At 36.3% G+C, this 15,680-nt stretch overlaps 2 protein-coding genes across 4 annotated transcripts in view; both read left to right on the top strand.

Moving 5' to 3' along the window:
* Positions 1 to 15,680, top strand: part of ppp1r13l (protein phosphatase 1, regulatory subunit 13 like) — a 65,320-nt gene that overhangs the window by 18,027 nt on the left and 31,613 nt on the right. Inside the window, 3 exon segments of one of the 3 annotated variants that reach the window (NM_001014320.2) lie at positions 588 to 652; positions 12,318 to 12,433; positions 14,322 to 14,859. In NM_001014320.2, coding sequence (NP_001014342.1) covers positions 616 to 652; positions 12,318 to 12,433; positions 14,322 to 14,859 — 691 coding nt within the window. In that variant the 5' untranslated portion in view covers positions 588 to 615. 3 annotated transcript variants of the gene reach the window in all.
* The window catches only part of clasrp (CLK4-associating serine/arginine rich protein), a 777,720-nt gene continuing 773,072 nt past the window's right edge, over positions 11,033 to 15,680 (top strand). The window contains exon 1 of the mRNA XM_087292041.1: positions 11,033 to 11,629. The gene's annotated coding sequence lies outside the window, so the exon portion shown is untranslated. The remainder of the gene's footprint in view (positions 11,630 to 15,680) is intronic.

Consider the following 15,680-nt stretch of genomic DNA (forward strand, 5'->3'; position numbering starts at 1 on the left):
TAATCTATACTTTTCATACAATATTTGCCTGATTACAATCCAAAATCTAGGACTTATAACCAAATGCTAGTTAATCAGAATAGTTCCTAAGGCTCAGACATAAGTTTCATTTTGTTTTATTTTTCATAACAAGGGACAGTGGACATTAACGTAACGTCCAAGAGTGTAAATGTACCCAAATTAGCACAAAGACCAGTTTTTTTTGTTAGTAAACACCATACCAATAAAAATACTAATTCAAACTAAAAACATTACTTAAATAAACAACATAAAATAACAACAGCAGCAAAAAGCCTGTAGTGTTCACAATGTTGATTATTAAGAAGCCATTTCTTAAAGTTACATTTAAATGACTTAACCATGTAACCATGCATAATTTTGTAAACTACACAACCATTAAACTTAATGATGTTTTCCCTAGTAAGCAGGCTATTAGTATAACCATGTATTCGCAACAATTTTTTGTTTTGAATCAGAAACGACACTTATGATGTTTGATGTCATGTTATGTGTGTTGTTAGACATTGTGATGATCTTCCTCAATTTGATCTTCCTCTTTTCACTCAGGCTGTTCATTGATTTTACGGGACTCATACATCCAGAAACCCGGACACCATGAACTCCCAGGGAGGCTTTGGCAGCAACCTGATGTGTAAGTACTTTAATGCCCCAGTATGATTCATTCCAGTGTACAAACAATGCAGGACTGGACACGACAAATCAGTTTTAATTTGCTTACAGGTTTAAGCTTGCAAATATTTTTTCCAGGTCAACAACTAAAGCATTAAAGAGGTCTGTAGTGGCTTGTTGCATTTGTCCATTTTTGTGAATGTCTAAAATCACCCTTTTTGGGGAAGCTACTCTTAAACTGTAGCTTAATAAGCGAATGTAGACTAGCCATTTTCTGCACAATGATGTTCTGTGCAGACTAACTTTGACTGTCAACCCCTGAACAAATACTTATGGATCATACATAAACTACTGTGTTACGGTCCGTGGGAGTTTGTATTTTTGTGCCTTCTCCCTCTCTGTTTTGCTTGTCTCCTTTCGCTCCCTTCGCATCTCCTTGTCTATCATTCGCTCTTTGTCTCGCCTTATCACCTTTTGTTCCGCTACTTTTTCTCTACTAGGTACCTGCTGATTGGATCCCGAGCCTGTCACTCCTCATTAGAGCGTTTCCTCGTAGACCAATTGTTCTGTGTTTCTGAATAACTACATCGATGTAAATTAAGTCATGGTTAAAGAGTTTATCATTCCTTTTTGGGGAAAAGGGAATAGTTTACTAAATCGCACGACATACATTTTGCCTGTAGGTAACTTCAATGTTCAGAAACACTAGGTAAGTGGGTGAGCGCCGCATTTTGTATTTTTGCTTATTATTTCAGGGAGTTTAGGTGTGGCATTGCAAACGCTGAAGATTTCGGTTTCTTTTTCACGTTTTGATCTTTATTAGTAAGTTTAGAGGGGGATCTTGTGTTCTAGTTTAGGTGGCTTTTGGTTTTGTTTAGTTCTTTGCTTTGGCGCCACTCTAGTTCCTTTTTCCCCTAAAACTTTCGATTGTATTTTTTTTTCTTATTATTAATATTATATATACATTGTACAAAGCGCACACATGTAAGCCTCTCTTTTGTTGGCTTCATTTTTCTTCTCCTCGTAAGAGAAATAAATGAATTGACTGTAAATTTTGTGTCCTGGTGTATTTTCCATCTATCTACTCAGTAATAATTTAATATTATAAGTGTTACGTTTATTTTTTCCTAGACAACTTAATTTAACCGTAACATACTGTATATATCTTTGTCATCTTTATTTTACCCTCTTTTACCTCCAATCACAACAGAGACCCTTCAACCATTTGTTGCTGTAAGTCAGGTTGACCAATTGTGTTCGAGAATGGATAGTGAGCAAGCTAAACGTGCAATTGCTGCTTAGAGGGGTGACATTTAGGTCAACGAAAAACGCTTAAAAATTTTGGTTGTATGATTATAGTCTAAGAAATAATCTCCGTTTCTTGCTTAAAACAAAAATTATTTTAAATTTGGTTTTGTAGTTTGGGCCTAAATACATATGTGTTGCCGTTTTAAAAGTTCATTCGATTGACTATATAAAAATCTGTGGTTATTAATAATATTATTTATTTATTTATTATTTATAATATCATTTATCTGTGGTCTTTTTGGTCATTATCAATGTATTGTCATCTTAATTGAGCATGTGCAGCGTGGCAAAAATAGACCAAAACTATTACGGCACTGCTGCTTCAGTGATGCTCACGTCTTGCGCTGACACGCTGCTTCTATGTGCAGTATGAAAGCTCTAATCTGTTTACATGGACACCAAAAAAAAAAAACACGCGCTACTTACGCTTGCGGTGTGAAACAGGCTTGAGTCTTTCAGCACTCTCTCTGAAAACACTCGATTAATCTCGGCTGGCGGATCAACACTCGCCACATGATCGTTCTCATCGGCGACATAATTTGTAAGTGGGTATAAGTGGGTTTGCAAACCCTTTGTACTTTCCATTGCTTCTTCCTCAAACTTTAGCCGTATGCAGTTTCCGCGTTCACAAAAGGCCTCTGTCATCTCAACTAGGTGCGCCTGAAAAGCATGAACGTGTTGTGTTGCGTGCGCGTCCCTCCATTGGAAGTAACGAACTTAAACTAGCTTGCCTTAATTATTAGCCTCATTCATAGTCAGTCCAGTGTGCGCGGTTGTTAATCTCAGTTTACAAACTAGCTCAGCTAGCACAGTTGGCATAACTTTGTTTAGTTGCTGCAGTTTTGTTCCGTGCAAAAACACAGTGTTGAGAAGCCTTTACGATTAATTAACCATGGCGAATTAAATCGCGATTAATAGTGAAACCGGTTAATCGTCGCATCCCTACTCGCAGTATTGCAGTCTTTATAAAATTAACATTATATTATTGAATAAATGTACCTTTTGTTGAATTTTTTGCTTTGAAATGGGGACATTTGAATGTCAATTGTGGGTGATAACCACTTGGTGCAACTCTCGACCGTAGAGAGGCTGCATATGTTGTTCACCCCTTAGCATTGTGCATTGATGATGTTTATATTCATAAAAGGTCAGTTAAGTTAGTATTAAATTGGATGAGTTTACTGTTTTAACATTTTAAATTGTCATGCTGTAATGAATTAAACATGATCTAAATCTCAGTTGATTGTAATGTTATTTAATTGTCAACTTTGCATCAAAATGTCAAAGGGTTTTTCAATTTTTTTATGTGTTAGTCAGTGTGGAGTGTATGTTTGGGCGTAAGAAAAAAGATCTAAAAAGCTACTAATCTCAAAGTCAACTCCAAAGGGAGATTTTTAAATACGAGAGATAGATGTAAGAAACATGTTAATTATGATTATATGAGTTTATCTGTGACGGCTGATGGGTTGCACTGCAGTGGAGATTAGAGCTCCTGGATTTACAACTTGAACACTCATAAACTAAACATGAAAGTAAGTGTCTGTTTAACGGGGAGAGGAATAAAGTAAACTTTCTAGTTTCGTAAGCATTGTGTGTTTGTTGTAAAAAACACACGTTGTGAGATTATAGTAAAATGGTTATCATTATTATTTCCATGAACCTCTGTGAGTATTTTAAAAACAATAAATGTTTTATTCTGCTTGAACATGTGTAGTCAAATGTCTGCTACCCAAAACTAACATTATATCATTGAAATCATTGATAACAGACATCCAACCTCTCCCAGAAGCTCCTGAAGATCTATAAAAGAGACTATAAGTGAAGTTTATTAAGTGAAGTTTATTTATAAACTTATTTTGAGAGGATCACATGCTAATGATTACTTACAGCTGGTCCCGCATTATTTAATTTATGATTCACCAATCAGATGATTCCTAAGCCACCTGCTCAGGTGAGAGCAGCACACATCGGACAGTTTATCAAGGATCTAACGCTGGATTTCATCTCACTATAGTTTTTAAATGTGATATTTAATTAATCTTGTCTCTATCTAACGATTCTTTAGTCTTTTGAATCAATTTTTTGTTCTCAGTTAGGGTTCTATTTTGACGGTCCATGCGCAAAACGCAGGGCGCAAACACTTTCTGGGCGTCTCAAAATGCATTTCCGCTAATATAAGGACGGAAAAATCTGCTTTGCGCCGTAGTGCATGGTCTAAAAGGTTTGAGTTTATTTTCTTAAGGAGTTATATTTGTGTTTTGAGAATAAACCAATCAGAGTCTCATCTCCCATTCCCTTTAAAGGGCCATGAAACCCCCTCGTTTCAGCAGGGTGTTTTCACACCTCTTCTTTGGAAAAAGTCAGAAAAGTGGGGGTGTCCAGCTCTCTTTAGGGGGGAGTGTCGGAGAAACTAAAGTGGGAGGGTGTGGGAGTGTCTATTTGGGCACGCGCGAGTTTCAGTCAAAATACACAGGAGAAAGGGATGGTGTTTAACCTACATGGACATCTGTAGTCGAATTATTTGCCAAATTATTAAATGTTGGACTTTAACTGCAGTTTGGCTCTTTCATTCAGGGAATTCATTCATGCCCCTCGCGACAAATGAGATATTTGATTCGAAGGTCTGCTCTATGCGTGTATTTTTCATGCAATGTTTGATACCGCACGGCGAATGAGAGAAAAAAACCCTCCGCATTTCCCGGAAACTTAGATGCACACGGCAGGTAGCGTCCGAAAGCCGCGTGTGTTATTCCGGTCACAAAATGCGGTGCTAACATGTTTGCACTCAATGCAATAGTTAACTTATTTGATACGAACAAACTGAATATACAAAGAGCACTGGTCACTCACTTACCAAATCTGTAGAGACAGGACAATCACCAGCAACTAGAGCCGCGTCTTTATGAAGAGAAGACTACATCCGGAATCCGGATTTTAGCGTTTGCAGATGAGAACAGCTCTCAGGTAAACAATAATCCTCCTTAGACACGTAAATTATTGTTGTTGAGCGTCGCGTACACTGTAATCCACACGTGATCCAGAAGAGCTCTCACAGAGAGAAAATGAAAACGAAACTTAATGGCAGCAAACTGTAAAAGCAACACTTCACGCTTGTTTTGCCAACACAACGTGGCGTCTCTGTGGTGTAAAGACGGTGACACTAATGAATATTAATGAAGTTGCACAATAGAGCGCGCTGATTGGTTTGAACCAACCCTTACTCATGCATTAATGCATCACACTGTGAGACGTAATAAGGCACACTCTGGCACAGACGCCCAGTCTGCACGCTGGAATACACACTATTATGTCATGACCGTGACGCAGCTTCAAAAATTCGTTTCAAACAGGAAGTACGAATTTGCTTGAAATAACGCAAAAACAACCAATTTACACTTTTTAGTGAAATATAGGTGTCCTAATAGTGTTTTTAGCAGTGTGGGACACATATACGACTGTCAACAGCTCAAAAAATGTGTTTTGGTGTTTCGTGACCCTTTAAGAGTCAGTTGCGTCGCGCCATAAGCGCATTTGCTATTTACATGATGTAAAGTAAGTGTAAGTGGAAAAACTGAGCAATTCACTAGCACGAAAACAGTTAAACAGAGCATCTACCGCATGAGAATGAGAGATAAATTCACTTTCGCTCTCGTGGATAGGGAAACCTTGTACGCACAGACATCAATTAGCCTATTAATAATTAATTTTGTTTGTTAAGTGCAAATGTTTGATTCTAAACTATTTTAAATTCAGTTCTAATTTCCAGCAAACGAATAAATGAACAATAATACCCAAGTGTGTTCAAACACCTGAGTTATATCCTAAAACACATGCTGTGCCCCATATGGTCTTAAACCTGCAGGTGGGCAAATCTAAGTTTGTTTTTAATAAAACAAATATAAATATGGATATAATAAATCATACTGCTAATAATAATAACATTATACAAAAGCAAATTGTTATGAATGAACTGAAAAAGCCTCATTTGCGCTCATATGTGCGCCTATAGGCGTTCTGGTCTAAAAAAGGAGGTGTATTAAGGTGCATTGCTGGCGTGTTGCTATTTTTAGGAACTAAAAAAGTCTGTTCAATAGACCAAATTAAAGCAGGTCTATAGTCCAGCGCAGAGCACTATTTGTGCGCTTCGCTGACACATTGCTTAATACATACAGGGTCAGTGGCGTTGCGAGGGGGGGGCTTTGGGGGCTTAAGCCCCTAATGTATTGTCAAAAGCCCCTGATCTTTTGCAATATGTTGCACTTAAATAAAAATATAAGAATATATAATATATAATATATAAGTATATATAATGGTGTATAACATTTAATTTGTTATCTAAGTACTGAAAATTACGGCGTACATCACGCACATTCCACCTCACGCAGTGTTTGTGTCGGGTCAGCTGTTCAGCAGTACCTGTATCTACCGGCAGGTGGGAGTGGCACTGTTGTCACATGATGTTTAAAAAAATTCCGCCACTGCACTTCATTTATTCATTATTTTAAAGAGCTGAAGTTGATGAGGTAATAATACAACTCTTTTGCGAAACTGAATAGTTCTAATTACTAGTGAAGCTTAACATTTGTTTCCACAATATAAAATGTGTGTAGTTTTAGTGAAATAAAATAACTGTAATCGATAAAATGTGCATCATATCAATGCATACATGCAAATTAGTCAGAAAAACGTAAATTGTTCTAGCTTTCTAGATATGATATAGATATCTAGGCATATTTATCTAGATATGATATAGCCAGTCACATCTGTTTCTGTAATAGTTAAATCACAGTGAGCTCATGCATCTAGCATAATGTATAGCTACATTCTACTTTAACATGCTATGTCAATTAGCAGGGGATTATAAATCGACTTTCTTATGAAAATACCTGAGATGGCTGGAAGAAGACAAACAGTTGAAGTCTGATTAGCCCCAGTTGAATTATTAGTCCCCTGTTCATTTTTTTTCCCTAATTTCTGTTTAACGGAGAGAAGATTTTTTCAACACATTTCAGTTTTAATAGCTCATTTCTAATAACTGATTTGTTTTATCTTTGCCATGATGACAGTAAATAGTATATGCTTAGACATTTTTCAAGACACTTCTATACAGCTTAAAGTGACATTTAAAGGCTTTAAAGGCAGGTTAGGGTAATTAGGCAAGTTATTGTATAGCGATGGTTTGTTCTGTAGACTATCAGAAAAAAATTTAACTTTAAGGGGCTAATAATTTTGACCCTAAAAGGGTTTTAAAAAATGTAATCTGCTTTTATTCTAGCTGAAATAAAACGAATAAGAATTTCTTCAAAAGAAAAAATATTATCAGACATACTGTGGAAATTTCCTTGCTCTGTTAAACATAATTTGGGAAATATTTAAAAAAGAAAATAAAATTCAAAGTGGAATAATAGTTCTGACTTCAACTGTATAAAACATTTATTATCACAGTCGTGTAAATGATTAGTTAAAGCCTTTTTATTTTTATTCAGATCTTATGTTCATTCAACTACAGCAATAGCTGGATGCCTTCATCCATATTAAGGATTTCCTGGACTGTTCTACTACTTTTGTGAGGCATATCTGGAATTTCTGCTCAATGAATGAATGAAACAGGCATTACTTGCATTTAAAGTGCTGAAATGCCCATATTACCTTATTTTGAGGAAAACTGAAAAAAATCTCCCTCAAAAGAAATTTGAAGTAAACACATTTCTAGCATATAAATCTTTATTTTTATTTTTGTACTATTTTTGATAAAATTTTTATTATGTCAAAAATAGTAGCCTATTGAATATCAATATTTTGCAAGGTATTGAATTTAGAAATTCCAGTATCTTGACAACACTACACCTTAGTTAATCACTCTGTCCAACTGAACATGTTTGTAGCTTTGTATCACATTGGATAACAACTCACAAGACTGTTATCTATTAAGATTTGAAGACATGCAGAAAATTACATTTTCAAAAAACAAACAGAAACTGCAAATCAGGAGAGGAGATAGGAGGCTCAAGAGGTATGATATGGCTCACAACAGACTAGTAAATGAGAAATGGGATAATTAATTAATGTTTTTTTTTTCTTTTTGGTGTCACAAGTCACAAAGCTTCAAATTTCTTTGGGGCTAAGCCCCTTATCCCTTTCGACCCTAGCAACGCCCCTGTACAGGGTGTACAGCAATATGCAAATATCTTTACATATGAAAAAAAAATTTAAAGGATTAAAATATTACAAAAATTATTATTTTCTAGCCTACATATAAAAACCAAACTTCCATGCCTTCTTGATCTCGGGGGGCTTTTTCAGTTTATTCATAACAATTTGCTTTTGTATAATGTTACTATTATTAGTAGTAGTATTTATTTTATGCATATTTATATTTGTTTTATTAAAAACAAGCTTAGATTTGCCCACCTGTCAGGTTTTAGACCATATGGAGCATAGCATGTGTATTTGGATATAACTCACTTCGTTATTGTTGTTTATTTATTAGTTTGCTGGAAATAAGAACTGAATTTAGAAATAGTTTTGAAACAAATCTTTGCACTTAAAACAGAAAATTAATTATGTATAGGCTAATGGATATCTGTGGGTACAACACGTTTTCTTATCTACGAGAGTGAGAGTGAAAGTAAAGAATGAGGAGGCTCATCTCTCATTCTCGTGCTGCAGATGCTTTGTTTAACTGTTTTCTCTCTAGTGAAGCGTTTAGTTTTTACTTACAAAATCCATCACATAAATAGCAAATGCGCTATGGCACAACGTAACTGACTCTTAAAGTGGATTCTGACACGCCCTTAATGCGATTGCGCCCTGCCCTTTGGACTTTGCGCATGGACCGTCAAAATAGAACCCATAGTGTTATTAATTGAAATTACTGATTATTAAAACTGATATTCAGCAAAAGACACAGGGTATGTATCATATTTTTTAGTGAAAATGAAAGGAGGCTGTTTTTATAAATATGCACACAGTGAAGATGTCAAATAAATATGTAGCTACACAATTCCTCAATTTTTGGTGTCTGTTAAGTTGTTAATATCAAAATGAAAATAGGCAGTTCCTTAAATCATGTTTTCATTTTATTGTTAGGATAGTGAAACAGTGTAGCCTGCGGGGTGGCGTGAATGAGGTTATAAAGTAGCCTACACTTGGTTTTTTGGAAGGTGGGCCTATACATCAAGAGTCGTTTTTGCCAGGCTGGGGGGAAAGGTATTGTAATGTAAATTGTGATAAATTTGATGCGTTTTCAAACCACTAAGCATGAAAGAATATTTCAGTGCACTCGAAAAACAGAATAAACCCTTATAAGTGAGTAGAATAGGACCCCTTAAAAATCAAACATTCACATTAGGTTAATCACGATATCCAAACATATGTTTTTAAGAGGACTTCAAACTATGTTGCGCCATTTAATTGAACTGTCAACACCTATCATCTTCCGTACACTTGCGGGGCAGGTACTTTTCACCCTTTTTCTCAAAAAGATAGGCCCATCAATCAACTGTGCAATAGGCATTCATCCAGAGAATGATAACACAAACTTGCTCATCTGGTTTTGAATGACAGAGGAGTGGTCGTTTGAGTGCGTTGAAAAGCAAACAGTTTCAGGAAAATGGTTAGTCTACAATACAAGCTACTCATCAGGTTATGGTACACAACCATTAAACTACCCTTCTAAAAAGCTAGTTATAGATGATGTTTCATGATGAAGTATTTTACTTAACAACTGTATACAATGTAATGATAAATGTTTTAAAGGGCAACTATTAGGCCCCTTTTTACAAGATGTGGTGTCCCCAGAATGCGTCTGTGAAATTTCAGCTCAAAATACTCATCAGATCATTCATTATACCCTGTGAAAATAGTCCATTTTTGTGTCGGAGCAGTTTTGCACCTCTGGCTTTAAATGAAAACAGGCTGATTCTCACTTCCATACTCCTAATAGAGTGCGCTGTTTGAGCATGTCTGCTTCAGCGATACCTAGCTTCAGATGTCAGAGATGGATAAGCACAGCACAATGATAAACAGCGACCAATGAAGCTGACACCCACAGTCATAAATGCCCAAATTGAAACTGAACAGGAGGTTTCTGAATGGTTATGATGTAGCTGTTGTAGAGTTTATTTGGCCTTTCTGCAAGAATGAACGAGCCACACATAAACGCTGTTACAAAGTTCGCTGTGCATCATTAATAAAACACCACATACTCATACACACACACACACACACACACACACACACACACACACACACACAGAAAGAGAGAGAGAGAGAGAGAGACGGTGTGTTTTACCATCTTTAAAAAGTATTTTTAGCAAAGTGCAATCAAAGTTAACACATGACAAAAAAATTCTGATCTGTATGGCAGTGCACAAAACAAAAAAAATGTTAGCCACATTTGCACTGGAACTGACACATTAATTTACATGACGATTAGTTTAAAATCCTATAAAAATACAAAGTGTAGCACTTATTTGTTCTTAAAGGGCCATGAAACCCCCTCGTTTCAGCAGGGTGTTTTCACACCTCTTCTTTGGAAAAAGTCAGAAAAGTGGGGGTGTCCAGCTCTGTTTAGGGGGGAGTGTCGGAGAAACTAAAGTGGGAGGGTGTGGGAGTGTCTATTTGGGCACGCGCGAGTTTCAGTCAAAATACACAGGAGAAAGGGATGGTGTTTAACCTACATGGACATCTGTAGTCGAATTATTTGCCAAATTATTAAATGTTGGACTTTAACTGCAGTTTGGCTCTTTCATTCAGGGAATTCATTCATGCCCCTCGCGACAAATGAGATATTTGATTCGAAGGTCTGCTCTATGCGTGTATTTTTCATGCAATGTTTGATACCGCACGGCGAATGACAGAAAAAAAACTCAGCATTTCCCGGAAACTTAGATGCACACGGCAGGTAGCGTCCGAAAGCCGCGTGTGTTATTCCGGTCACAAAATGCGGTGCTAACATGTTTGCACTCAATGCAATAGTTAACTTATTTGATACGAACAAACTGAATATACAAAGAGCACTGGTCACTCACTTACCAAATCTGTAGAGACAGGACAATCACCAGCAACTAGAGCCGCGTCTTTATGAAGAGAAGACTACATCCGGAATCCGGATTTTAGCGTTTGCAGATGAGAACAGCTCTCAGGTAAACAATAATCCTCCTTAGACACGTAAGTTATTGTTGTCGAGCGTCGCGTACACTGTAATCCACACGTGATCCAGATAAGCTCTCACAGAGAGAAAATGAAAACGAAACTTAATGGCAGCAAACTGTAAAAGCAACACTTCACGCTTGTTTTGCCAACACAACGTGGCGTCTCTGTGGTGTAAAGACGGTGACACTAATGAATATTAATGAAGTTGCACAATAGAGCGCGCTGATTGGTTTGAACCAACCCTTACTCATGCATTAATGCATCACACTGTAAGACGTAATAAGGCACACTCTGGCACAGACGCCCAGTCTGCACGCTGGAATACAACGCTATTATGTCATGACCGTGACGCAGCTTCAACAATTCGTTTCAAACAGGAAGTACGAATTTGCTTGAAATAACGCAAAAACAACCAATTTACACTTTTTAGTGAAATATAGGTGTCCTAATAGTGTTTTTAGCAGTGTGGGACACATATACGACTGTCAACAGCTCAAAAAATGTGTTTTGGTGTTTCGTGACCCTTTAACATACGGTTGGAAATAGATCTCTCCATAATCTACAATTCTTTATTAATTGGTGCAATTGTGAAAGTGAAGATAATTATTCTGCCTTGTGGGAGCTGTTAACATCGTTTCTCAATGGTCTATGGCTCTGTGTTTCTATATCTGAAAGTATGTGAAAATACAACATTTAGTAACATTTAAGTTCATAAGTTCAACTGAGAGTCTGAAATAAAACGTTCTGTGAGATGATTCCATAGTCGTATATTTATTAGTCACGTTGAATCAATAAAAGCAGTTAAATCCTCTGTTTGAATTCTTGGGTTTTGTCATGAATGTGCGCTTGCTGTTATTATGTCAGCGCCATTTCATCTTTAGAGATTTACTAGTGATCACAGAGCCGTACTTTCCTGACAAGATGTGCATGAAAATCCAAGATGTGCATGAAAATCAATCTCATCTTTAACTGAATCAAGATTTCGATTTCATTTCGATCTATCACAGAGCCCTACTTAAAACAATGTAATACAATTATGATGTCAAAATGTTGCATTATAGTATTCAGATATCTAAAACAAAGTGTCAAGATCAAATTGCAAAACTTCAGCAAATTTCTCGCTGAGGTACTGTCAAGCTGCTGAAAAATGTAGTTATGCTATTTGCTTTGCTACTTGTTGCCCTGTTGGAAATTAACCCAATGTTTGTATTTGTGTGTTGTAGTTCAGTCCATCAACAATGAACTGAATGCATCTTTGGCCACGGCAGATGAGCTCTCACGAGAGTTCTCCTCTCTCCTGACAGAAGCTGCTCCTGTTGTTCAAACCTCTACGGCACAGGTGCAGAACACGACACTGAATTCCTTTAGTATTTTCAACTAGTTCTGCTAATTTTTGAGATCCATAAAAGCCCAAAACCACAGACTAAACTGTTTCAGCACTGTTTTTGTTTTTGGTGGCTGACATTGTCACGGGTAAAAAAAATAAAAATAATAAAACAAATAAGACTGTCTCCAGAAGAAAAAACATTATCAGACATACTGTGATTTCCTTGCTCTGTTAAACATCATTTGGGAATTGTTTCAGAAAGAAAAAAACAATTCAAAGGGGGGCTAATAATTCTGACTTCAGCTGTATATACACACATATTTAGGCACAAAATATTTGTATACTCACCAGAGCTACATTCAGTTAACGTATTTTAAAAACACAATATAAAAATAGCAATGTGAAATTACAATAATATTGCATAATATTATGGTTTATGATTATGATTAATATGTTTATTTTTCGTTTGCTTCTTTCAGGTATACCATTTGTTGTTATAATATACAGTTATCATTATCATTGCTGAACACTGTGTTCTGCTGCTGCTGCTTAATATTTTTGGATACATTTTTTCAGTGTTTTTCACACAAGTAAAGATTTTTTTAGAAAAAGATAAATGTTTTACTGTTGCTTTAGATCCTTTTAATGTACTTTTGCATCACAAAAGTATTAGCAAAGAGCTTAGAATGACCAAGAGGTGACACTCAAGTGTAATTCCGGAAACAGCCACTAGAGTTTGCGGCGGCCATTTTGGAATGAAAATTCCAATAGAACAACAGCATATTATAAGTCTGTTAAATAAACTATTAAAAGTGCTGATGATTGTGATAGTAAGTGTTGTATTGTCGTCTTTCAGGTTGTATCTCAGCTTTAATGCGCTTTTTAAATAAATAAATAAAAAACAAAGCAGCTGCTTGCCATCGCGACAGTAATGAGGTCCAATGGACGGCCGATCACTTTCACTCCAAAATGGCGGAATCCGGGGCTGTTGCTGGGCGCTGCTGTTGCAATGGAACGTTCTATTGAGTGTCGCCTCTTGGTCATTCTAAGCTCTTTGGTATTAGTTAATTGAACAGAAATTTAAATCAAAATATAGTAAAAAAATAATAATAATAATTCAAAATATGGACGAGATTATGTTTCATCATCATTTTGCTTAAAAGATATCTATATGTAAATTGACCTATGATTAAAAACAAGGGATCATGCAAAATTGTATGAATTTAACAGAAATCTTTTAAAAACACGCTGAAAAATAGGATAAACCCAGTGGTTTGAAGGATTGCAGCAAAGCACGAATATTTCAACTTTTTAATATTTTTGTTTTAATATGTCTAGATTTTTGGTATACAATGCTCTGCATAAATGAGTACACCCCCCTTTGAAAATGAATATATTTATTCATTTCTCAGTAAATATAGATTATACTTTTTGGTGCATTTATTATAAAATTTGATTTAAAAATATATCTATTAAAATAGGAGTTTAGCCAGCTAACATCTTTAGGAACATAAAATAGAGAAAAGATAATACTTTTAAATGTGCATGAGTTTCTGCAAAAACAACAACCACCACAACAACAACAACAACATAAAACCTTACAACTAACAATCTTTTATGTTTCTCTTGATTTTTACTGTTTAATAAAATGTTATGTAATGTATTTCTCCAACATGTTCATATTCAAAGTTATTTTGTTAGATTTTTTTCAATTTTGGTTTTGGTACTGACTAATCTAATGTATATAAACAAATATATTATTGTAAAGCATTCTATAGAATAGTATACCTTCTAATGGAATAATATTTAATCTGAAAATTAGGACAGAAAATTGTTCTTGTCAAAAACTCAAATGGGACTATATTTCTCACCAGTGGATGTTTTCTGTCATTTATTGTAGATTTCCAGCCCCAGGGCTCAGATCAGCAACGATGGCAGCTCCAACAGCTTCAACAATAATGGAAATGAGAGCTCCAAGACAAGCTTTACCCAGAGCCCCACGAGTGTCTTTAGCTCAGACCCCATCAACAGCAGGAAAGAATCCAACCTGAACCAGAATCCATCTCCTCAACTTATTCGAGAGAGCATGAAATACATGCCTTCATCTCCCAGTCCTTTGACCCAGCAGCATTCCCCTTTTGCCACCCGTAAAGACTACTCTGATTCACGATATACATTCGACCAGAATATGTCTCCAAATACAGTAAGGAGAACACAGATGCCCCTGAGGCCTCAGGATCGAAGCACAAGAGGATCAATGAGCTATGGGGAGATGTCCAGTCCAACTTATGATAGTAAAACATCTCGTAGCTCACCTCAGGCTCCGTCAAGCCCACTTTTTTCAGCTCCCAGGTCACCGAGGTTGGATCGACCTCCTTCCTCTCAACCATTTAGTCAGCAGGCAGCCAGTACACTACCACGCAACTTCAGACATCCAGGTAATTCTGATTTTAAGTCGATTTAAATGCACAATTTTAAACAAAACAATTAGAGCAGTTGGGCCACTTGTAACCCAAAGGATGTAGTTTCACTTTACAGTTCTAACTGCTCTCAGTATGTGTTCATAGTGTGTTTGTGTGTGTGCACTTGTTTATGTGGTTTACAAGGACAGAAAATTGTATAACAATGGGTATCACTTATTGAGGTGGTTTACGAGGATACCTTGTACTTGATACTGTTGCCTTTTCATTAAAGTCCACATAAACCGGGAGCTTTGTTTTGTTTTGTGACGCAGTTCCTAGAGAAACGGAATATTAAATGAGTAAACAGTGAACGTGGCTTGTTTCTGTTTACTGCGAGCTGATTGGATGTAGTAAAGTAGGCATTTCATTCAAAATGATCTGAAAATGAGTTTAGGGAGAGGTATTACAACCTCCTCACCATTTCTGTTTGTTCTCAAAACTGACAGTTGGAGGAGTGTGGCTAATTATGTTAGCCATGCCCAATTCCTAAGATATATATCTGACAATTTAACTGAAAACAAACAGGAAGTGCATTTGCAGTTTTCAATTAATTAGAAGGGCAAACTATTCGTTTTTTTTTTTCTTCTTTTTTTTTCTGAACGACATGCACAGATGAATTGTTCACCAAAAAACTAGCAATGTAAGCTAACAAAATTAACATGGTTAGTTTGGATTTCTTGGGGACTTTAAAGAACATCTTTGCCCTTCCTATGCAACCTTCGATTTGCTCAATTTATGTAGCGATGCGTGAATGTCAGATGCACTCCACAATGATAAAGACACTGTTCCCCAAGCAG

The sequence above is a fragment of the Danio rerio genome, chromosome 18 (genome assembly GCF_052040795.2).
Source record: "Danio rerio strain M-AB ecotype USA chromosome 18, GRCz13ab, whole genome shotgun sequence".
NCBI classification, from domain to species: domain Eukaryota; kingdom Metazoa; phylum Chordata; class Actinopteri; order Cypriniformes; family Danionidae; genus Danio; species Danio rerio.